The sequence below is a fragment of the Alnus glutinosa genome, chromosome 2 (genome assembly GCF_958979055.1).
Source record: "Alnus glutinosa chromosome 2, dhAlnGlut1.1, whole genome shotgun sequence".
In the NCBI taxonomy this organism is placed as follows: domain Eukaryota; kingdom Viridiplantae; phylum Streptophyta; class Magnoliopsida; order Fagales; family Betulaceae; genus Alnus; species Alnus glutinosa.
The window spans coordinates 36,553,700-36,579,889 of NC_084887.1; the positions used below are offsets into that span (position 1 = coordinate 36,553,700).

Genomic DNA, 26,190 nt, shown 5'->3' on the forward strand with positions numbered 1-26,190 from the left:
GGGGGCTTTTCTGGAGCATGGCAAAATGCTTGTTGGTCATATCTAATGTATGTAATTTGAATTTTTCTTTGTGGCAGTAATTGTGAAGTTTTGGGTTTTTTAATAGGTAATATATAACACAAGTAAAATATTTTAATTAAATGAGAGGTCAATTGACAAATGGAGTTAGAATTCAAACTTTTGATACCATTTTAAATTATTTATTTTAAAAATTTAAATTGATTGAAAAAAATAAATTTAATTATTTAATTATTTAATAATCACTTTGTGTTCTCTTTCCTTGAGAGAGTCGTCCAAGTTATGATAGGAAGGGTCCTATCAATTAAGTTTCACATGCCGTAGGAGTCTTGGAATGGTCAAGTGAACTTTCAGCATTAGCCTATATTATGAGAGGAAAAGACATTTCCAGCCCCCGAAGACCACTTGTACATCTGCACAAGACAACGACAAAAAGGCCAGCTAGCATTTTTCGCTTTTTTACAGATTTGCCCCTTCTTCTCTTTTGTTTTTCAAACACCGTACGCAGAGGCGAGAGCCGCCGCAGCAGCATGCAGTTCGTTGACGCTGCCACTGCCACTGGCAGTAGGAGAGTCAATTCTGAGTAGGTTCAGGGTTCAGAGAAAATTAAATGCCTATCAGAGGGGATGATCAGTAATATAAATAATGTTTGAAACTTTTTCAAACATTATTTATATTCTTCAAAAAATTAGAGCTTTAAAAGCAAATAAATGCAAAGGTAATTGACGCGGGTGAGAATAACGAGGATTCAGACACCGTCTGATGATAGATTTTCACCTTCCCCTTTCCGTTGGGCAAAATACTGAGGTGAGGTGAGGGTGAGGTGGGTGAAAAAATTAAATGCCTATCTAATATTATATGTAGCAAACACTACTCTAATATGCATGGCATATAGCCTGAATTTTCTGATTTTCTTTCGCAGCTAGTTTCCTTCCTTCTCATCGGTCATCAAAAACTTTTCATTTTCTCTCTTCAGCACTGTGAGGGCCGCTCTCTTCCATGTCAGACCGGCTCCCAAACGAGGTTATCTCCGACATCCTCTCACGACTGCCGGTGAAGTCGCTCATCCGATTCAGGTGCGTTTCAAAGGAATGGTGCTCTCTTATCTCCAGCCCCAACTTCATCGCCGCCCACCTCAATCGCTCTCTTTCCAACTCCCAGCACCAGCCATACCTTTTTGTCTACGATAACTATACCATATACACCGTCCTGCTGTATCCATCAGATCTACAAGTAGAAAAGATGGGGGATTTCTTTGCAAACCCATCAGATCGCATAGAATTGTATGATCCCGACGGTGAACATTCATTGCACTTGGTTGGTTCATCTAATGGTCTACTTTGTCTTGCCACTGCATTTTTTGATAACGAGAGAGGGTCATGTGTTCTCTGGAACCCTTCTATTCAAAAAGCCATATCCCTTCCGAAGCCTAATCTTCAATTTCACGGTTCGTTTGACCAATCTGTTGGCTTTGGGTATGAGCCGATGACCGATGATTACAAATTGGTGAGGCTCGTGTATCCCCGTGGCACTAATCACTATCCTTTCATTGCTTTCAATGACAACATTGTTTCACCTCTGGTTGAGGTTTATACGCTTCGAACCGGCATATGGCGCTCCGTTACTGCCCGCGGTCCTCCCTACATCATCAAGATGTGGTCCTCATCGGTTTTCGTGAATGGGGCACTTCACTGGCCCGCAAATACTCGACGGAACCAGAATCCCTTTCGCAATGTGATTGTGTGGTTTAATATGAAGGATGAAGCCTTTGGTGAAGTGGGCATGCCTGAGAGTTTACAAGGGGTGGAATACTTGGACGTTAGAGTGTTTCTAGTTGATGGATTGCTTGCGCTTGTTCCTCGTGTCTCATATGGCAACGAGGCGTCTCAGGCCGTGTGGGTGATGAAAGAGTATGGAGCAGTAGAATCTTGGAGTAAGCTGTTTGATATTCGCATTGGGGGATTTGAGAGGGTGATAGGCTTTACAAAGAGTGATGAAGTTCTATTGCAAAAGGGTCAAATGTTGTATTCTTTCAGTCCAAGTAGCCGAGGATATTTGGATCTTCCCATTCGTTGCCCAGATAATATTCATTTGGATACTCATGTGGAGAGCCTTCTTCTACTGAGTGCAGCTGACCGAGTTCTAAGGTGACAGCACTGACAGGGGAATTCGTCTGGTGGTATTTAGCGCACAGAGAAAAGCAGCTACTTGATGCTATTTCCACATTCTAATTGTTACGATTCCTGAATTTGTGTGCATAATATAGGATTATGAATCATATTAAAATTTCCTGATTTACTATAAGTTACCATTCAGATCGCTTAATGTTTTTTTTTAAGGTAACTTCCCCTGTTTTGGTTTATCATTGTGGATTTTTGGTATGTAATATTATTGTCTTTGATATCAACCTTTTGAATTATAATCATGTTAATTGATATGGTGTTCTTACTGTTTATCTAGTATTTGGTATCTCAGAATACTGGGGTAGAGAATATAGATTGTGTTTTAAGTTGATTTTGGTTTTTGGGTAATGAGCAACTCAGCTAATGGTTGTTGTTTTATGAGCTAAAAGCTTAGGCTTTTGTGTTTTTGGGTTATATTTTGTTGTCACCAGACTGACCAGACCAGACAGATTCAATATGGTTTTTTTGTTTATACTTGCTGGTCATGATTCCTCACTGTTTGCCATCAAATGTCTTGAGAAAAAGATCAAAAGTCGACATAAAGTCTTAGGTTTTGGCCTAATAATTTTGCATAAGAGAAGTGTTGAGCTTCAGATTTCTTCACCCTGAGATTTCTTCCCATTAACAATTATTTATTGTAGTTTTCCCTGAGAGTGGAGCATGCATTTAGTTTTGGTTCTTTCTATACGCTTCTCATATTTGTCATCTCTGAGCTGTCATACTACCACAAAATCATATATGCTTTCTCTATTTGCAATTGAATTTCTTTGGTCATCCAATTCTACAAATATCATGCGCTTGTCCATTCATTGCATCCGCCTGCATGTACTATAGTTGCGGATAATGGATGCAAGCGGCTACTATACTCCCGTTAGCCCGCATATACACCCCTAGCATTTATATATAATTGGGTCTCTTATTTTTTTTTCTTGATGATATGATATGTTCCCTCCTAGGTATTCAGGGCTTAGGTGCTTTTGCTGGACATTATGACGAGGTTTTCTCAGCTTTATTTCCTTTTCTTTGGGGACGAATCAGCTTTACATCCTCTTAAATATGTTATCTTTTGACATTGATCTTCAGCATTTTATGCTTGAATATCTGCAATGCTGAGAATTTGCAAGTCAATTTAGAAAATTTCACATGATTGCTTTGATTTATTTTATCATACAAAACAAAAACATTGTAGATTTTGATGATCTTAGCAATTAGATTCACCCATAATCTATGAGAGTGGAAGAAGAAATTAGAATCTTGAAAACAAATGCTGGAGTCTAATCTGCACAAATAATTAAAGGTAATTTTTTCATGTGGAAACAACATCCAACACCTAATTAATTGGAATCAAAGATGAAATTAAAGTTCTGAATCAACTATAGTAACCATTACTCATGTCCATGCATATTGATTTCTAAATTTAGAGTAAAATCAACTTTATATTGAATGTGAAGCCATTATTTAAATTCATGACCTATGTTTGGTATTTCATCAAATAAGTGACACAATATGTATAAAATTACAATTATTCCCATATGATAATTTATTTTTTTTACTAAAAAAATTTAGCACTTGGTTGGGTGGCTTGCAGCAAGTGCCAAGTTTGGGGGTACATAGCCACAAGCCACCCTAAGTTTGGGGGTGACCGCGAGCCACCCTTCAATAAGGAGGTTGCTCGTAGCCACTCATGAGTTTGGGGTTGGCCACGAGCCACCTGTGTTTTTTTTAAAAAAAAGTTTGAATTGGCATAATAGTATTTTTCATATCTATTTGACAGATAATCTAATAAATGTCTCGAATTTATAATGATAATAAACTCAAGTTTTTAAATCTATTAAATTTAAAATTAAGGTTTTAAAGTATGACGAAAAACACAAGAAGTTAACGACCTATTTTTTTCTAAATAGTAGTTGCTTTTAATTTGTCATATCACTCAAGAACACCCAAACATAAGAATTGCTTGAGTTATATAAAATACCAAGTTTATTCAATGATAAATGCTGAATGTACTTTCAATGTCACGCTTCCTAATGCGGCAATGGAAATTAGTCAAATTATCATTAAATCAAAATTTTAATTATAAAATTCAATGATAATTTGCATTGCCATTTAGGAAGTGATCAATTGAAAGTGTATGTAGCATTTATCTTATTCAATCATCCTTAAGATAGTTTGGGTATGTATTTTTTTGTATTATATTTAAAATTAAGAATACGAAAAGAATTTTTTTAAAAAATTATATTTAAATGATTTAGAAAACATAAATACTTGATATGAAGAGAGAAAGAACAGGACTATAATCTATCTTGTAAAGAAGGAAAACACAGATGCTGATGTATAGAGTGGGTGTGTGTTGGTTGAATTCTGAAACCAGCTCTGGGCGCCTTTTGATATAAAATAAAAAAAGTAGACATGTCAAAGATTTCTCTTTCCCGAAACTCCTTTGTGATTTTACTGTACAACATTTTTCTTGATAAGAGGAGTTGGGTTGCGTTCTTTTTTGAATGGGATGTGTTTTTCTTACATCATATTATCCTACATCAATCATACACCAAGACATATTGAGTGTGAGACCCATGTATATGGAACCCACATACATAAGTTTCACATTCTATATGTCTTGGTGTAGGATTAATGTAGGGTAATGTGATGTAGAAAAATCATTTTTCTTTTTAAATTGTTGCTAAACAAATAACTTGTTTCTTACGAGCCCACACGTAAATCTCACGCGCCTCCACGTCTTTGTCACTTCCACTTCTGGCGTCGCTGATTTTCGAATTTGGAGGGTTTTTTTTTTTTTTTTTTTTTTTAACTATATATTCTGTTTTTCTGTTATTTTTTCTATTTTTGCTTAACCTAAATCTGTTGGACTTCATAACCCAAATCTATTGGACTGCAAACTCTGTCTAATCCCAAGAGAGAGAGAGAGAGAGAGTCACAAAATTTTCTAGAATGAGAGATTGGCGCATAAGAAGAGGTTTTCACAACGAGAGATTGCGCAATTGGACGAAGAGATTTAGCTGTATTAGCCATTTTCACGATACATTTATGGTCTTTGAAGAGGCTTCTTCTTCAAAGGCTCCAATGGATCTTTAAGCGGATCTAACATTATACTCAGAATTTACAATAATAAGAATATTGGATTTTTATTTTAAAAGAAAAAATAAGGAAACTGTCGTCGTTTAGCTTTCCCAGATAATCCGTTTATCTTTTTTCCTTTTAGATATTGCCACGGAAATTATTTAGGTTGATGTCATCGCAACCTATAAAGACAGCACTGTTCCGTCGTATTAAAGTGCCATTTGGCGCTATCATAAATATAGTTCACATTCAGTTTAGTTTTTCGATCTGTGGCTTAAATTTCGACACGTCAGCAAAATGAATTCCAACGGTCCAAAACAGTAGAGAATAGTTTGATCAAACCAGCCTGAATCTCCTTACCTAATCACCCACCTCTCTTCCCCTCCACACCCAACCTCAGCCACCATAGTCATCCACTCAAATTTTCTTGTGAGTGAAACTTTTTTTTATTGTCATTTTGTAAGGTTTTAATAGAAAAAAAAAAAAAAAGAAAAAGAAAAAAAAAGAAGTATACTAAAAAGAAAATAAGACAAAAGTGTATATATATATATATATATATATATATAAACTTTTAAAGATCAAATCTTTTTTATGCAACTATTGATACTAATATATAAGTTAAGTTAAAACTTACGGCGTTAGATTAATTGTGATATTTTTCTTGAAGGGTTAAAAAAAAAAATTATCCAATTTTTTTTTTAAATGGAATTGGAGAAAATGAGTTTAAAAATAAAGGAGAAAGTGTAAACTATTTGTTTTTCTATTAAAAAAATAGGGAAAATTGAAAATTTAGAACACAAAATAAAAGTCGTGTTTGAAACAAAAGTGATAATACACTGATTCCCACATTTTGAAATGTTATTTAGAGAAAATGAGTCACTATTTTGTTAAAAGAGTAAACCTACAGCACCTTTACAATTTTTTGTATAACTCGTTAGAGAAGTAAGCTAAAAAAAAAAGAAAAAAAAAAAAAAGAAGTAAAATTATATATACTATTAAATGCACTAATTTTAAATTGAAAAAAGTATACACGCCGACTTAAACTAATTATTCGAATAATTATCAATGTACCCTTCAAAGTTTAAACTATTAATTATGTTAATGTCTTTTTTTTAAATTACCAAACAATGTCAATGTGCCTTACAAGTTACAATGACAAAAATACCCTTCATAAAATTGTAAAAATTATATATAAAAAAATTCATATATATATAATTAAAAAATAAAAACCAAAGTTTTTCAATTTTTTTTTTAAAGATTTTGTAAATATAATTTTCAGTTTGGGCTACCCCTTGGATTTTCATTTTTCTCGTTTTTTTAAAAAAAAAAAAAATGTTTTTTTCAGTCTTTTCAATATTAAAAAAAAAATAGTTTTATTTATTTTTTTCAAATTTATAATTATATATTTGTCTTATTAAAACTTTTTTAAAGTTATTTTTGTCTTTTTTGTTAGCTTTAGGAGGACATCGAGATTTTTTTTTTTAAAGTTTAAGGAGACATTGACACAATTGGTAATTTGATAAATATATTAAAAATATAGTGGTAATTTGAGGGGTACTTTTTCTTTTTAAATTTGAACCAAAAAAATAAAATAGGTATTATCTAGGTTTCAAGGGGTGATTTCTCAGAATAAAATTATTATGTAATTGAGCCTCAAACGAGGTCGTTCAAGTCGAATAGGTTCTTAAAGTGGGTCCCGGCCGTTTTGTCTGCCAACGTGGAAAGATATAATTGGTCACTGGACCACAAAGAGGCAAAAGGTGTCGAGAAAATATCTTGCTCTTGATTCCATGAATCATGAATGGAAATATCTACGAAGGGTTTCATTCTTCCTGAAAGGGCTGAAGATAGCTTCCGAGTACTCAACCGTTTGGCTACAGAGAGAACCTCAAAAGATCCTCAAAGAAGTATGTCGGTCTTTGTTGTCCCAGTTGGCCAAAATTCAGCGCCAATAGCTTTCCAAATTCATGGCCATTTGGATACAAAGAAGCCCCTGTCAAGGTGACAAAGCCTGGAATTTTGTACAAAATTTGATTTTAGATTGTACATGAATTTTGTATGCGAACTCACTAACACTCCTGTTCTGTTCAATGGCTTTCAAAGGTGGGGGCAGAGATGCACTGTGATCAGATGTCACCATAACAAGAGGGCAGGGGGGAGAGCAAGAACAGAGAAGAAGAATTACTATGAGTTGCTTGGCGTTTCTGTTGATTCAAACTCCCAGGAAATCAAAAAAGCTTACAGGAAGTTGCAAAAGAAGTATCACCCAGATATTGCAGGCCAAAAGGTCATTTCTTTTCAATTGTTTTCCTGATTCTCCTGTGTAGGCAGATAGAATAACAGTCCACTAACGCTAGAAATTATCTCAAAATATTTATGTGTGACACTCCCAATCCACCGTCAAATCAGTCTTTACTGAAAAACAATTCAAGGGTTAGGTAGGACTACCATGTCAGCATTGTGAAATAGTTATCAAATAAAAATGTGATATATAGCGATGCGGGAGAAATAGAATTGTAATTTCATTTTTTAAAGCCCTATTTAAATTCAAAAGGAAAACACTTAAGAGTAGTATATATATCTTTTATTATAATCTTATTACAAATTGACGTAACAATTCATTGGTGAAATGCTTTAGAGTTGTGGTTAAGAAGTCAATCACTAACTAATTAAATTGATAAATTAATTTTTTAGCTTAATCAATTTGTTGGGTCAGTTTGTAACTAAACTTTTTAGTAAAAGCTGCAATAAGGCTATCAGCACTAAATTGAAAATACTGTAGCTTACTGCTAACTTTATTGAGGGTGTTCAATATTTATTTAGGGAAATGAGTATGCTCTAATGCTGAATGAGGCCTATAAGGTGCTGATGAGAGATGATCAGAGGAGGGAGTATGATGCTTCCATTTGTCAAATGAGAGTACCAAATGGGACAAACTACTCTACCTTAGGCTATAGCTCATGGAAAGGGCCCTTGAGACCCCAAGCTCTATTTGTGGATGAAAATGCATGCATAGGTCATTTCCCTACGCAAAACTCTGCTCTTTTTGTCTATCAGCATTTTCCAATCGTGGATTTTTGTTCTCTTTCTTCTCTTCACCACAGAATTTCTTCATAGTCATTTAACACACACACACACACATATACATATAGCATGGCGTTTCCCTACCCAGTGCAATTGGACTGTTGACAGGGTGCAGAGAATGTGTACACCATGCAAGTAACACTTTCGAAATGGATGAAGCTCTCGGGTGTGCAAGAGTCAAAGTTCAATATGGAGATGATAACCAAAAAATTGAGGTAAACCGCCTATCACATATCATGGTCCTAAGTATTGAAAGAGTAACGCTATATATTACACATCTATTTTCATTGGATTGATATTACAAGATTCATAAGCCCTTGATTTTATTTTATTTTTTTTTTTAAACAATGGCTTGTCTAAGATCTAAGAGCTGATGAACACTACTACATCAACCTAGTGGGATGACAGTTTAGTATTATAATATGTAGCATTATTCATACTGAAATAAGAGTAATGCTAAAAACTACACTTTTATCATACTGTTATTTCATTTTGCTAACGTAACAGTGTCAATCAACCATGAAAAATGTTATATACCACACTTTTATCTCACTTTGCTAATGTGACACTGCCAGTGAGATAAAAGTGTGGTGTATAGCATTATTCATCAACCCTTGAATCAACCCCTAATAAGAAAAGAATAAAAAAATAAAAAAAATTTGTTTGGCATTCCTCTAAAAAGGTCCCACCCATCACTTTGTGTATAAAGACCCGGAAATGAAACTTACAGGTATCAGTTGGTTCATGCCCTGTGAATTGCATCCATTGGGTGGATAGAGAAGAGTTGGCAGTACTGGAGTTCATGATTCAGCCTCAGCTGAAAGAAGGGTATGGCGTATTTGGAGGAGGTTGGGAAAGACCTGCAAATGTATTTATGGCAGCTAAGTCCTTCACCAAGCAGCTGAATCAGCAAGCTGGCACTCAAAGAAATGGTAGTAACTTTCACCTCATTACCATCTAACAAGATGAGCTATAACTCATGACAACAATAAAGAGTACAAATTGTTTGTTTGTTATATGCTTTGCATTTTTACTCTGTTCTCAAGTAATTAAGGTATAATTGCAGCACGGGCAACTACTGAAGAAGAAACCCCTGCTCAAGCCGAGGCCCGAGCTAACGCTAGCATGAAAATAAAGATGGAGAGGTTTTCAAGACTATGGAAATGGATGGGAGAAATTTTTGGATCAAACATGTTGAGCAGAGACTAAATTACGCAAAGATAGGCAAATGTGATTTGATCATATAGTCTCCAGAGAAAGCTGCCTAGAGAAGTCAATTATAGATAATTCTTTAAATTACGAATTTAGACAATTATAATATTAAATGTACAGATCCTGTTTCGGGTCAGATGCACCATTAGAAAAGAGGAAGAAGTGCACTGGTTACAACTTACGTATAATGAAAATAGAACCAAGATACAATAAGGAAGCAAATAGATTATTTAATGTTATAGCTATTGCATACAACACGACTAGTCAGAAAATTTGCAGGGGCACCCCAACACCATTAGAGCAGCATCTTTATCTTTATCCAGTTAGCCTCACAGGAGCATTGCAAACTCAAATGATGCAAAACACTTAAGATTGATAAAGAGTGGATGCAGACATGTCATGTTTCTCACTTTGATGATATCCAACAGCAACATCCCTGCATACAAGACTTGACAAAAGGTTCCATTTTAACTGATTTCTTCCAAATAATTGCACATCCTCTTAAATCATAGCCAGAACACAATTGCATGATTCTTTGTATGTCCAATTACCAGATGAATGCTGAAATGGCTCCCCACTGTAAGAGAGCCCTTATATGATTTTGTTCTGCAATTTCTAAATTTAATAGAGCCTGCATTTGCTTGTACCAGCACAAACTGCACACTCTGCATCTCCTGCTACATGGCTTAAACAGTGTTGAATCCTATCATTCAAAACATCCTGCAATAAGAAAAAAATCTAAATTTAGAATGACTACCAGCTGTGTCGATCTAAATATAATATAACTAGCAATGACCGTCAAAGAAATTATGTTATGGAATCTATAAAAGTAATCTGGAAAATTTGCAAAATATACTAATATGTGAATGATCTAAAAAAATCAATACAAAGCAAATAGCCCAATCATAAAGTTGAGACAGTTTGAACTTTTGACAAAGCTTAAGAGATTTTTTTTCCGAAGTTGGCCGGATAGAACAAGAAGAAATTTTATACCACAAGTAGATCATGGAGACCAAGAGGTGCAGTTACGATATATGACACATTAGGGTGTTCTTTTGCAGCTTCAGCAGCCAAGGAAGGCATATCCTGTAAAATAACAAAAAGTATGAGCAATCGACTAGGTTTTCTTAATCGATCTTGGATATATATATATAAATTATAGTAATCAATTCTCTATCAGATTCATAATCAAGTTCTCAAAGGAAAGCAAACTTAGCTACCTTGTGCCAATGTCGTCCAGGTAAGAGAAAAAATGGGCTTACAATCACACGATTTGTGCCTTGTTCAACACAAGAACCAAATGCATCTCTTATAGATGGTTCTGCCAACTCCTACTCATATTAAAGATATTGGAATAAATGAGAAACTGGCTTTGAAGACATAAAGAACCATGCAAAGCAAGAAAGCATTCTATTCAACACAAAAGTCAAGAGTACCAAGTAGTATTGCTACATGCACTAAAACCTAATAAAAATGATGAGAGTAGTTCTTATCAACCAGCTTTGTGACAATAATTAGGGTTGGCAATTCATGTTGGCGTGTCGGGTCGACTCACAGGTCAACCCGATATGGGTCAATCCGAACCTGACCCATTTAATTAAAATGGTCAAACCCCTTAATCTCGAAACTACCCATTTAAATTAGTGGGTGATAAAACCCAATCCGCTAACCCGTTTCGACATGTATATGAATTTAAATGCAAAAAAAAAATAAAAAAAATAAAAATAATATAATCTTTATGACTTTATGAATTTTAAAAATGAATTTTAACCTTTTAGGGTTTTGTTTTTTAATTGCAAAAAATATGTATATAATTTAATTTATACAGGTTATGTGGGTCGCCTATGGGTTAAGCGAGTTGACTTGGAATTGGCCCATCTATTAAACGGGTTAACCTGAGTTGACCCGAACTTGATTATACAAAACCGAACCCGCTAATAGGGGAATAATATGAAAAATTATTATAGTTACAAAAAAAAAAATACTGAAATATTCAATTAGATTCCATTTACATTGCTAACCTACACATGTTTGTATGTCTAGCTCACAAAGACCAGAAGGCAATCAATGAGAATGCTAGCAAACCCAAATTATACTCATAACAAATGAACTTCAGCACCGAAGCTCAGCTGAAACTGAAAATGGTTCTGTTTTCCTTAACCTTCAGCAAGTAGAACCAAGGACAGGAATAAGATCACCCTTTTCAAAGGTTATTCTACTTTGGGAAGAGACAGAGAGAGTCTAGAAATCTCCCACCAAGCTATGTTTGGAACACAAACTATCTAACATGTGGAGAAAAGTTCTGTAAATTTTTTCTTTAAAGTACAAGATGACTTCTTTTAAGCTGGCTGTTAATGCATTCTTCATGCATTTCTGAGCATTACTATAATATTAACAGCACACCCTTGCCAATTACACTAACAGCGAACAAGGGATACACACTTTTTCCTATTCTTGTGTTCAATAAGAAGAGATGGAGTCCTAAGTAATGCCGAGGAAAAGACCAAAAAAAAAGAAGAAGAAGACTAGTTGGTGCTGCTAAAAGATCATTTAATGTACTTCAGGCAACAAAAGCTCCTGAAGTGGCCGGATGCTGTGGCATTTAAGCAACCTGCGTAATGAGGATCCAAACAATCAACCTCATTGAAACAAATATAAAGCACAACATGAGCAACTTTCATAATCTCCATTTGGATTTAGCAGCACAAAACAAAATAATCGATAGTGACAAATAAGCAGATATATGAACTTTGAACTGGTATATTCAAGCAGAAGAAGACGGGTAATTTGTGTAAAGGATTAAGGTAAAACACACTAATGAAAAAAATAGACTGTACTATGATAGTTGCTTTAGAATTGCAAGTGAGAAAATCCAACGAAAGCATTTAAAGCCAAAAGAATCAAAACCTTTGAAAACTTAACCATGTAAAAACAACATAATAAATGGTTATACTTCCGTATGAGCATCACAAACAAAACAAAAGCTCCCTCTGCAACTACTCCGTTCAAATAAAGTAAGTTCGTATTTCTTTCAACAATAAAACAAGATTAAAATTTTAATTTCATTTCCTTTTAAAAAAAATTAATAGATAAATACCATATGAGCAGGCTCTACAATTGGGTTATGGTTATCCGGTTTTCTCTCTAAACATGGCCACGAACTCATCTGAAAATTTATACAAGATAACATAATGAGCACATTACCAATAAAATAAGCTAAGCGCCTAAGCCCACATTCATTTTTTCTAATATGAACAATCTAAGCCAAGAATTGGACTTGTTATGAAAATAAAACCTTGAAAAATCAAATACCAGAACCATTACTCTAATAGTCAAAAAATAAAACTTGTAAAAAAAAGGAACCAAGTTTAGAGCTCACTTAGCATGAGATTCGATTCCTTGCGCAGCGAACCATGGTCGACGATGATCACGCCGTCTGTCTCACCAACCCCATGTGGATTTCGTCTAATCCCATCACTTCCATTGCTCAAACACAGCCTTCTCGACAAATATTTGCTTTTCGAGGAACCCCTCGGCAATTCTATGAACTTGGGACGCGTCCAGGTAAGGTGGGTTCTAGTTGCTTTGCTCACTGCGGACCTTTTACCGCGTCAAGGCCAGCGAAAGTTCATAGCCCAAAACAAAGAGATTAGCAAGAAAGAAAAAATAGGAATTGAATGTTTTTTTTATAAGTGGAATTGAATGTTAACATATGAAACAAACAAAAATTATAAAAGATCTTTTAGTACCTCGTAACGGTAAATTGAGTATGGATTGACAAGGATTCCATTTAAGGAAGCTTGGAGCTACTTGCAGATTCTGTGCTTTTGTCGCCCGTGATTGCTTTGTGTTCTCGCGGGAATTTTGTCGAACATATGGTATGGCGCCAAACGGCTTTTCAACTTATCGCCTTCCAGCAACACGGGTCTCTTTGGTAAGAGTACGTACAAACGTGGTGCTCGGCGATTTGGGAGATTTCGAGGAATAGGAGTCACTAAAACGGCACCGTAAGCTGCACAGGATAAATCCTTCTGGAAACGGCACCGTCTAATCAGCACTCACAATCACACAAGCGGTTGAAAGTGATAACCCACTTTTATTAATGTTAAACAAAGTTTTCCTTATATTCTTTCAACTAGCCTATTAAATTGAGGACGTTAAAAATACATATAATTTTTTGCACATCGAGGAAGATGGTAACGGCCGTGTGCTTGTTAAAGATAACTTGAGTGAGGTGTTGACAACCTTATCAGCTTTCAACATATATATCATAGACACTATTATTGCTGAAGCTTCGGTGGTTTTAACGGCTGTGACTTTCTGCATGGAGTTAGGTTTACAAATTGTATAATTGGAAGGTGATACTTTCCAAGTAGTTCAAGTGTTGTTCAAATATGGTATGAATTAGAGTACGTATGGTACCTTCATTGATGATACTTGATATGCATTTAGTTGTCTACAAAAGTGGAGGATTAGTCATGTAAAACGTAATGGCAAAGAAGTTGCCCACCGATTTGCCAAAAAAGCGTTCATTCTTTAACGTGAAATATGTCCTTTCAGAGGAAATTCTGACCATTTAAAGTAGGGATTGCAATTTAGGAGTACCACATAGATGAATGTTGAATAAAAGTATAGTACATAGCATTTCACTTTTAAATAAGACAATAAATTAATCAAAATAATAAGTGCTCATAGTTTGTTCTTTTTGGTTGGGTGGTCTCATCTCTCATATAGATAATAATAATAATAATAATAATAATAATAATAATAATAATAATAATAATATATGTACGTAGTTCAAAGTCTAACTTCATTTGCTCCATAAAAATTCAAATGTATTATGTTCATTCAATTTTCGTCTTAAAATATTTGTGTTTTCATACATATAGATTATGAGAAGTGACTTTTAATTTGATATTTTGAATTAATATAGTCTCTACTGCCAAGAGATCATCATAGTCCATCTCAACTCTAGATTATATGTGTGACATGCGATGATGTATGGGTTGAGAAAGCCTTCTCCATTTCTTATTGTTTTCTTGAATTCTTATTATTTTAATAACAATCATTTGATCATATTGTAAAAAATAATAATAATAACAATCATTTGATCCTGATAATGCATTCGTCTTTTTCATTAATTTTGACACATATTTTATTAACGCAACACATGATGAATATCCATAATTGCCCATTTTGAAAGCATCTATTTGGATTCCAAATAGGGGGGGTCTTAGTACGTGAGCTTGTTTGCAAATCACTATTAAAACCCATCGAAGTTCAACCATAGCTTTGTTATATCTTGATCTTAGGTATCTTAGTTTTAACAAGTCATGTTATGTCTTAAACAAAAGACCAATAAAAAAATAATTAAACCATTAGATTTTGTCCAAAGCAACAGCCTATAGGCTATAGTCTATCTCAATTCGATAAATCAATTCTTTTCTTTCCGAAGGAGCAAAGTTTTCTTCAAAATCGGGTTGTAAAAAAATTATTCAAACTCAATCTATTAACACTTTGACTTTTAAATTTACATATGTCATTAAAGTACGATCATACGCATTTTAAAAAACACATATAAGAATCACATGTTTCTCTAATCCTATTAAAATTAGGTTAGATGAATTTCCTCCAACTTAATTTTGAGAAATTTTTTATAGAAAACTTCATTTAACCCTCATAAAATTTCATCGTTTTTTCAATCACTCCCTAAAGTTAAAAAAAAAAAAAAAAAAAAAAAACTCTATTTAGTGTATCAAACTTTAAAAAAAAATTATAATATCACTCATACCCTTATGTTTTGGGTTTAAATCAAGCGGAGTATATGTGAAATGTCATTTATACTCATGTATTTAGTTTTTAAATTATTAAAATTCTAAAAAGAAAATGGAACCCACGGCTTGGCTGTGGGTCAGCCATGGATCAGCTTACCAGCAATTTTTTTTTTAATTTTTTTAAACATAGACATTTTAGGATTTTTTTTTATTTTTTTATTTTTTCATTTTATAAGACCCTACACACAATCATTGCTTTAGTGATCGACAAATGGAGTCTGGCCGTATCCATTTTCTCTTGAGAAATGTTAGAGGTACCAAATTTTTTACCAAGAGATGGATACCAAGATAATGTGAAGCTTATTCATTGGTTCCCACATCATTTATTTTTATTAATTGTTTTGATCATCTCTAATGAATAAATTTCACATTATCTTGATATCCATCTATTGGTAAAAAATTTAATACCTTTAGCATTTATCTTTTCCTTGAATGAATCTTAGCATCCAACAATGGCTTAATGGAAGACAAAATCAGTTGATATTTCAAGGTTTTTAAAGTTGTCATCAATAATCAGATGTTGTTGGACAACTTTTAGCTTTCATCGTATCCAATTGAGAGCATCCTCATCAAACTCGGCATTTCAAATGTTTAACCAAATTTTGGTGAAATTTCAGAAAACCACCTCTGCATCAAGCTCTTCATCCTTTCACCAAAATAAGTTATGTCAGAATCCATCTCCGAATTTGGCTCCAGATTTCTTCACGCCATTTGTTTTTTAATAATTTTTTTTTCTTTCCCGCTTCTCCCCTTTCTTCCTCGGTGCCTCTTTCCTTTCCTTTTCTTGTTCTGTTTCCTTTTCTGAGGATTTCTCCCCTCTCTTCCTCGGCCGCCCTTTCCTTTCCTTGTTCCTTTTCCTTTTTTGAGAATTTGGGCTTGACAAGGTTGACGATATAGATGCAGAGAACACCGAGAACGCCGATAATCCAAACAACGCCGGAACACCGAAACGCTGAGAACGCCTAGAACCAGACAACCCCAAAATGCCTGAAAGCCGAGAACCCAGACAACACAGAGAACGCCGATAACCCAGACAACGCCAAAACGCTGAGAACGCCGAGAACCAGACAACGCCAAAACGCCTGAAAGTCGAGAACCCAGACAACGCCGAGAACCCAGACAATCTTGCGTTTGACCTCGAATTTCCCTTCCCAAATGTGAGTTTCATAAATTGTTTTCAATTGATTTAGGGTTTGAAATTGTGGGTTTCAATTCATCTCGTGTTTGACCTTGAATTTAGGGTTTCGATTCATCTTGTGTTTGAGCTCGAATTGGTTTGACCGATATAGTGATTTTGGTATTGCATGTGTTGATGTTTGGCTGATTCTCTGGTATTGTGTTGATGTTTGGTTAATTTTGAGATTTCGATTCTCTGGGTAGCCGATTTTGGTGAGATTATTTTTGGTAGGAAATTTTGATGTTCATACAGTTAAATTGGTCGGTTTCTAAACTAATAAAAAACAATATATAATTAAAATGGAGAAATATTTAGAGAGTTTGATGTAGGAAGTGTTTCAAAAGTAAGAGATAAAATCAAAAAAGTAGATTGTTTATGTTAAATTTAGAGAAAATTTTGAAGAGCTTGATGAGGATGCTCTGATAACACATTTTAGCTTCCTTAGTCAACTATTATTAGTCGGTGAATAGCTTGCATTTTAAAACACTACACCTCTTTAAAGAGATATAATTTTTTACCACCCTAAGATATAATTCTTGATCATCTTGCCCATGTGGCAAGGTGGTCCTTAGCCTAGCTAATATTAGGGTTTTTTTCTTTAAAAAACAAAAAAAACAAAAAAATACCAGTCCAGATTGGGTGTGCTCTGTCCCATGTTATTTTGGGATACATTGTTTAGACGAAGATGCTGACCAATATTCAAAAAAATGTCCTGCTTTAATCTCTTAAATATGGGCGTTAAAAAGAACTCATTGTTCGTATGGTGGCATTTCTAGCATGTGAAGTGGCAGTTGTGCACTCACTACAAAAAATTGAGCATGTGAAATTTTGCGCGTTACTAATTAGCAACGTGGTGTCAATTTTCACGTTATTAAAATTATTTTTGTAACTGTGGATTTAGTCACTTGAAAATCACGTTACTAAGGTTAGGTTACTAAAATCTAAATTTTTTGTAGTGACTGGTGTTGGTAACATTAAAACCAATCCTGCTTTAATAGTTCTGAAGATAAACAAGTACTGGTATACTAATTTTGTTTCTCACAATGGGTGAGAGGAGAATTTTTTAATGAATTTAGAATCAAATTTGAGTCACCATCTGTGTCCGTGGAAAAGATGCAATTTTATAAACCTCGGTTTTTTTTTTTTCCAACAATAAAAACAACATACTTTAATAGTAAAATACAGACCATCAAAATACCGGCCACCAAATTCACGTACATAATTGTTCTTTACAAAATCTACTACAACTAAATATAACCACAATCAAACATTAATTGTAATCCATAAACTAACAAAATTAAAAATAGATATATACCCATTATTCTGGCATTTGAAAATAATAATTATCCACGTTACGTATAAAACGAAACGTGGCGTGCATCATCATTATTCTCAAATGCTAGAAGAATGGGTATATTTCTATTTTTAATTTTGTTGGTTGGATAATTATTTAGCTTTGTAGCCTAAACCGTAAACCCTAAACCAAATTGTCCACTTTCTAGCATTGGAGCCAACTTCACCTTGAAATATTTGTGATTTTCATTATATTTCATTAAAATAACATCTAAAAGTTTAGAACATATGACTGGAAATTTCTCATTGAGATCAACGTCGACTTATTCATGCGTCTTCATTCATTAAATAGAACAAAAAAAGTGTATTAGTACGTATAACTGTTCAAGTTCAATTATCCAGAAGGATGGGTATATATCTATTTTTAATTTTGTTAGTTGGATAATTGTTTAGTATTTAAACCCTAAACCTTAAACCAAATTGTTCACTTTCTAGCATTAGTATTTTTGCAAATTCTATTAAATTCTACTAGTACATAAATCCTAGCAATTTTTTCTTCTTTTTTTTTTTTTCATTAAAAGGATGGGTATTTTTTAAATTTTAACAGAATTTAACGGAAAATTCTAACGGAATGTTGAAATTTTAAAAAATTAAAAGATCGATATCATAAATTGACATTTTTTTAAGTTTGTTATATTTATTCAAAAGTGATTAAAGATAAAGAATTACAGGTAAAATTCTCCCAAATTATTTTGTTCTTTATATCATATCAATTCTTTTTTTATTACTAAAAAAAAAAAAAAATCTCAAAATTTTTTTTTTTTTTAATCTTTATATTACATCAATCACTTTATATTACCATTTAAAAAAACTCACTTCAAATACCTTTGAAGATCGTTCAGTGAAAAAAAAAAAAGGGACACCCAATTTGCTATGTTCTTTTCACGTGATATGTGCTTTTTGAGATAAGATTCTTCACTACCTAAATATACAACTTTTTACCACCTTATTTATGTGGCAATGTGTTTTCCCACCAGCTTTAGAGTTTTTTTTTTTTAATTTTTAATTTTTTATTACTAATAATCTTGCAAGCTGGACAAAATAATCTGAAACTGCTGAAGATTTTTGCTAAAAACACATTTCTTTATTTTCTTTTCTTTTCTTTTTTTTTTTTTTTTTGGATGAACTAAATTTTTTATAAAGCACAAACAAGATTACAATCGCTCCAGTAAAAATTGGACCTAACACCTGCTCAAGGACAGACCACTAGTCAGAAACGTACACCACCATAAAAGACTAGACTCAGATCGAGGACAAGTCAAAACAAAGCTTCAACAGAATCAAAGACAACACCTAAACAACAAACCAAACAGCACCCCCAACAGGGCATCAGCCATAAACCCTCTAAACAACACCTCCCACGCAGGAGGAAATAGATTCCTCACCAAGACATAAAATTAAATTACAGACCGATCGGACTACATAAATATTTGTATTGCTAGCCTTTTGCCTCACTGAATTTCATTTCATTATTGATTTCTTCCATGTTTACTACTAGACTATAATTGGACTCATTAATGATATTCCATTAAATCATTTTAGCCAGCCTTCCCATCCCATCGTGTTATTCCATTAAAGGTTGACAACCGGTTGCATGTACCCTTCCTCTTTCTGGTTTTTGTTTTTCATTTGGTAAAAGAAAGGTGTTTGTTTGTTAAATGGATTTAGTTAGGGAGTTGTAAAAAAAAATTATTATTTTTTTAATGGTTTAGATTTAATTTAATTTTTGTTATTCTTGCAAACAATTCGAATATAAATTTAAATTGTTGAAAACATTACTCCATAAATACTGTTTTGCTCTAGTTGTTTGTAATTAGGTATTTGGTCTTTTTATCTTGCTCTTATGGTGTGTTTTGTGTATGGCTTTCTAGGTTACGTGTCGCCATGCGTTTGGGTTGGATGTCTTACGATTTCATTAAAATCAGCTACGGCATTGCTTATCAGTACTCGCGTCCCTCCATCCGTGAGTCTGAGCGTGAGGTCTGTCTTCTCTACTTTTAGTTTTGAGCCAGAAAATAGGTGGAGTAAGAAGAAATAGATACAAACACAAATAAAAGCAAAAGCAAAAAAAAAAAAAAAAAATAGCAATCTAGATTAGGTGTGCTCCGTCCCATGTTATTGTGGGATATGATACATTGTTTAGACGAAAATGCTGGCCAATATTCCAAAAAATGTCCTACTTCTTTCTCTTAAATATTGGTGTTAAAAATAACTCCTTGTTCGTATGGTGTCATTTCTTGCATGTGAAGTGGCAGTTGTGCACTGGGTGTTGGTAGCATTAAAACCAATCCTGCTTAAATAGTTTAAAGATAAACAAGTGATATACTAATTTTGTTTCTCACAATGGGTAAAAGGAGAATTTTGAATGCATTTAGAGTCAAATTTGAGTAACCATCTGTATCCATGGGAAAGATGCAATTTCTTAAACCTTCGTGTTTTTTTTTTTTTTTTTCAACAAAAAACCAACTTACTTTAATAGCAAAATACATACCATCAAAATACCACCGATTCACATAATTGTACCTTACGAAATCTACTGCAACAATTTATTTCGCATTTATCACTTGTATAAAAAAAAAATTCTTTGAAGGAGTTTATATTTATCTAGATGACAAATATTCTAACAACGGAACTGAATACGCGAAGGCGAAACAACACCCGGCCAGTACTAGTGCACCCATTTGTTGGACAAAAACAGACTTAGGAGAGATCCAGCAGGGATGGCCAATTTAAACAATTGGAGTACACAACCTAGTGGAACCAGGGTTTGTGCCATTAAAAAATGTGCTAGCTAGAACACTTGATCGACCATGGTACACTCTCATTGTTGGCTCTCCGATTGTTGTGTTTCCTAGCTCCTGTTACTCCAGTAAAACCATTACTGGCATGGAAGAGGAGGGGATCCGGTGTGGTATTCTGCTGATGTACTTGGGCAGATTGGTCAATAGACCGGGTATCGAGTTATTAGGCCCAATAGAAAGCAAGGACAAGAAATGTTCGACAATGCTAAGGGCCTAAACGAGACAAGTATTAACACCAAAATTACAGGCACAACTAATATAGCACAAGTATTCCAGCTTGTAACCAGTCTTAAGTGAAAATAGGGCGATGGGAGCTGTCTTTAAAATATAGAAGACATTAGAAAACAGTAAATATTTTAAACGTGAGTACTCTCGCCTCTCGCTCTTGAACGACGACGGGTACAACATTGTTTTTCATCTTGTTTTTATTTCTTTCTTTGCATTGTTTGAATGCCATGTTAGTCTCAAAATGGAAAAGATGGATTTGAGTTTTTCGTATGGGTTTGTTGAGCTCGCGTGCTTTCTTCATTTTACTTGGGCGCGCTTTTGGGTATGTACGTAGTTTAGTGAGGATCGATGGTTGTTGGGCTTCTGATGTTACGGTGTTTGGTTTTCTCAAGGAGCGAGTAATTGTGACTCGTTCAACCCCCAACATCCGATCGATCTGTTTAGTTTTTGTTGTTTACTTTTGCATGAAATTCGGAATATATAATGCTTGCTTTAATTTTCATCTCGATCAAGAATGCATGGGAGCTTTTGGGAAAAATTATATATATACAGGTATATATTTTATTTTTCTTTTTAAGTTTGTCTTTTAATTTCTTTGAAATTTGGTCTTCAATAATTTTCTAGTATATCCTGATTAATGGAATTTGCAAATAGTTGATTTATGTTAATTTTTTGGAAAATCCATGCTTAGTTGGCTTGAGGTTTATAAAATATTTAAAGTCTTCCTAACCGATTAATTATGTCTATGTCCAATTTTGGTTAAATTGAAGTCTAGATCGAACCCCATGCATGAATATAATACATATGAAAAGACTCGTAAGTGTTAGATCTCTCTCTACGTACCTTCGTAATATACCGTTTATTTGATATATAGCTTCTTAGGTTAATTTATAAAATATGATTTTTGCTTACCTTTTTTTTTCTTTTTCTTTTTTTCTTTCTAGAACTCATGCCTTACCGAGCATGTGATCCGATTCTTAAATTAGTTTATTCTGCAGCAGCAAATGCTATAGTAACAACATGGGTTTGGACCAAGCGAGCCTAATTGTTAGTAAAGCTTTGGTGTCACCGGGAAAAAGACTAGACCCAGATGGTGATTCTTGAAGATCGAAGAGAGATTTGACAAAATCACAAAAAGTTCTCGAGGCTAGGCTAAATTGCCCAAAAAGTGTGATGTGCGCTCGAGCCCACACTGAGGCGAGCTCGAGCGCCATGTTACATATGGTTTTATTGAGCTCAAAGAAAGTAATTTTAGGGATAGCAAAATAAGGTCCCAATGCCACAAAAAAAATTTAAAAAGAAAAAGAAAAATAAAAAAGGAGACGTAACTTTATTCCCTTTTACCTAAATAGTAAATACCTCGCTAATATATTATTAGATTGAACCATATTTCGAGGTCTATAAAAAAAAAGGAAAATATCTCAATTCTCCACTAAGCTGCATTTAAGAATGATTTAAATAAGTAATATCTTGATTTGAAATATAATGCAAATCAAGATATTATGAAATAAAGAAATAAGTAGATTCACCTAGTATTATTTGATAGTTTATTAATGTATGGATATAATTATGCAGCTTCTGTGAATAAACTTTGAAGCGTAAACTGTAAGTATCTCTATATTTACTGAAGGTGAAGCGGGTGAATTTTTCCTATAACTACTGCTTTATTTACTTGTTTGCACATGTGACTTTGCATATTTTATTATTTTAATAATCTGTCTAATAACAAGCTGGCGAATTTAGATCCACAGTAAATACATGAAACTTCACTTGAGTTTCTAGGTTTTCGGTAAATGAGGAAGTACCCAAAAAGAGAATAATAAATACGAAAACTAGTGTATTTAGGTCACCAGAGAAACCCAGGTTTCTAGGAGCCCAAACTCCCAAAGATTATAATTAAAAGTTAAAGTGAGGAAGCTCAGGCTTCAAATAAGACGCTAACCGTGCCTAGGCCAACAGATGAGTGAAAAAAGGAAAATACCTAAAACTCTGCATTTCAAACTGTCATATTACTGCTTTATGGTTACGTTTATATTCAATGTATGACTATGATTAGTTACCATGGACCATATATTGCGTATGCATGTGACTATAAACCCATATTTCTATTATATTGCATTTATTAAATAAATCAGTATTCATATTATTATTGGAAACAACAGACTCACTTAGGTATTTTTGTGTTACTGTTTCTCTATGTGTTATTAATTAATATAGGTATAAGAATGAGAAGTATCGGGATTAACTAGACTCTTAGGAGGATCTTGATGACGGATTTTGAGGCTAGGTTGCCTCCTTTTTTATGAACTATTATGTTATGGTTCTTTATGTTAATATTCAGAAACAATATTTATATTTCTATTGGTTTATAATAATGGTACTAGAAATATGTTAGTTGTAGATTATCTGTGATGTATGTGGCACAAGTACTATTTTTTGTGTAATTAAATAATTACACTATTTAATCCATTTCGAGGTATTTCAGTTAGAAACTCTGATGTGTTATTCAATTCCAAGTCTGTTGGATACATTTATATTCCGCTGCCAATGATAATGTCATAATGTCACGTGAAAATTTAAAATTTTTACTTATGCCTTTTTGTAAAAGGCAGAGTACTACAAGTATCAATGGCTTAACTGTGCTTAATTTAATTGTTCTTTAGGATTTTTATTTTAGGCATTGATGATTATATGACTATGAGAATTGCATGCATTTTTGTAATTAGTTTTAATGTTTAATACAATCATGATGAAATTAATGTTTATCTTGCTTATGAAAAAGCTTTTTATTTTTTATGTACTCAAAATAACAGTAACGACACTCCTGGGGAAGCAATTGTGAGAAGGCATTGTAGGGTGAGCTAGGCGTACCTGCTCGAGTAAGTCTAAATGCTACTATCTATTTATATTTTTTTCAGCAAAAAAAGAAAAAGGGAGACGTAAGTTACTTCCCTTTTACCTAAATACCTAGGAAATATTGATCTGCCACCAATTACGAACGAAACTAGAAAGATAATTTTAGGAGAGTCTTTTTTATGTTGAGAAAAATGTGTACAGTATGGCCTCATATTAATTGATCGAGAATCATGAAGACAGTTTATATATATGGACATGACTTCATTAAGAGGAGAATCAGCGATAAATGGGTGAAGCTATATATTTAAATGTTTTGGAGTTGGTTGGTTGACGTGCCCAACTGATTATGCATTGATAAGTTGGAACCTTACGTTCTGCGAGCGAAGAGCTTGGTGTGCACAGATCGAGCAGTTTTTGAAGGGGACTCTCTTAACGTGCACGTGGTAAATGCTATTAAATCCCCTAAAGCTTGCTGGAGCCAAATGCTCTTTAATTAATGTAGCATTTAATTAAGAAAAATGACTCTTGCACAATAGTTATGTAACTGTTATGATACAACTATTATGCAAGATCTTAAAGATATGAAGTGAATTCTATGTGGTGGGTTCTACCATATGGATCCCACGTGAGACTCATCACATATCTCTAGAGTGGTGCACAACTGTTGTACACAGATCACTCATCTTTAATTAATCTATCCTTCATATAGATCGAAGAAAAAAATAATTAGTAACGCGTCATCATACAAGAGTCAACATGTAGAATAGAGCTTGTGATTGACATTTATGGTCGAGTATTACTCTCCAATAATGTTTATATAAATGGGCTGCGCAAATGGCCCACGTGTATTAATTACTGCCACAAGCCACAGAGATGGTTTTCTGCGCTCAAGCACAGCTTACCTAGCTTCGAGCTCAGTAACCAAAATATCGTGCTCAGGCTCATCTCAATATGATTTCCATCTGGTGATCCCAATGGGCTGTACAAATGGCCCACGTGTATTAATTACTGCCATAAGCCACAGAGATGGTTTTCTGCGCTCAAGCACAGCTTACCTAGCTTCGAGCTCAGTAACCAAAATATCGTGCTCAGGCTCATCTCAATATGATTTTTTTTTCTTTTTCTTTCTTTTTTCTTTTTTTAAAAAAAAACCGCTTTTGGTCATAGAATAAAAACGTTTTAATAAAATTAGGACATGATAAAATTAGGCCATAGGGACAGCTTAATTAAGTGTGACCTTCATTTCGAGAATCACTGTGGATTATTAATGTCTAAATGCTGCATTAATTAAAGAGGGGATGATCCATCTGGTGATCCCAATGGCCACATTTTGGCTCCGGGAATGTCACATGCATCTTGCGCACACTAGCTCGTACGTGGTTGGGCAACTTCGTACAGACATGTTTCAGTCTACTCGATGACTGGCTTGGCTGGAAGTGGGTAAAATAGGGCAATTAAAGATGTCTTTCTTTCTCGTGTGGGCACTTCGATGATCTCTTTGGGTTTTTTTTTTTAATGAAATTTTGAAAATTAATTAGATCGATGCATTGTGATAAAATAATAAAAGTAAATAATATCAATATATACTTAATTGATATTATTAACTCTATTGGCGTCCTCGGACGTACGACTAAGCCCAATATTTGGGTTCGACCTGCAGCAATTCCACTTGGGATGTTAAAGTATTTCCCAATTTCCTCCATATTGTAATAATTAAGTGGGGGAAGGATATATACATATATTTGCCCAACAAACATGAATGTCATGCATGATACATGATTTCTGATACCTTTGGTTTGAAGTAACAACATGGGTGCTATCAAAATTAACTCTTTAATTTGGTATATCATATTTTACTAATTGGCCAACAAACATATATGGAAACCCACCAGAAATTAATTGCACAACAAACAAACAAACATATATATATATATATATATATATTACTCCTAATACAACTTAATTATCAATATAATATAATGCGTAATCATTATCCAAAGTAATGCATATAAAAAAAAAACGACTATATAAAGTAATAAAGTAATTACTTCTCTAGATATGAAGCCTCCGGCTCCTCCTCCTTCGTCAGCTTCTGCAACTCAGCATTATATCTTTGTTTCCTCGCTTCTTGCCCTATCTCAAGCATAGGGCAAACCTTATGCTTGTGATATAATAGATTACGAACGCTCTCAAAACACATGTTGCATTTTGTGCAACACTCTGAAAAGGTGGGATGAATTTCCTTCATATGAGCTTTCATCTGCTCTTTGTTCATAAACTCATTCTCTTCTACTTGAAAGAACATTTTTGTAATCTCGATCTTTATATTAATCTTTATAGCAGATCTGACAACGAAAAGTTCTACG

General features: G+C 33.9%; 2 protein-coding genes and 1 pseudogene across 7 annotated transcripts; 2 read left to right on the top strand and 1 right to left on the bottom strand.

The window, feature by feature from the left end:
- Positions 1–480: 480 nt before the first annotated feature.
- Positions 481–2,454, top strand: LOC133861076 (F-box/kelch-repeat protein At3g06240-like). 6 transcript variants are annotated; one of them, XM_062296780.1, is made up of 2 exons: positions 481–841; positions 995–2,454. In XM_062296780.1, the coding sequence occupies exon 2, from the start codon at positions 1,018–1,020 to the stop codon at positions 2,167–2,169; it is 1,152 nt and encodes a 383-aa protein (XP_062152764.1). In that variant the 5' UTR covers positions 481–841; positions 995–1,017; the 3' UTR covers positions 2,170–2,454. The 6 variants fall into 6 exon arrangements, with proteins under 6 accessions (XP_062152764.1, XP_062152765.1, XP_062152760.1 ...); XM_062296781.1 differs by having other exon boundaries at positions 481–825; XM_062296776.1 differs by having other exon boundaries at positions 482–841; positions 941–2,453.
- Positions 2,455–7,051: 4,597 nt separating this feature from the next.
- On the top strand, positions 7,052–9,830 carry LOC133859875 (chaperone protein dnaJ C76, chloroplastic-like). The gene is made up of 6 exons (XM_062295431.1): positions 7,052–7,280; positions 7,383–7,566; positions 8,103–8,295; positions 8,472–8,578; positions 9,094–9,295; positions 9,430–9,830. The coding sequence occupies exons 1-6, from the start codon at positions 7,081–7,083 to the stop codon at positions 9,570–9,572; spliced, it is 1,029 nt and encodes a 342-aa protein (XP_062151415.1). The 5' UTR covers positions 7,052–7,080; the 3' UTR covers positions 9,573–9,830.
- Positions 9,831–9,932: 102 nt separating this feature from the next.
- Positions 9,933–13,543, bottom strand: LOC133859876 (sirohydrochlorin ferrochelatase, chloroplastic-like; annotated as a pseudogene).
- Positions 13,544–26,190: the final 12,647 nt, after the last annotated feature.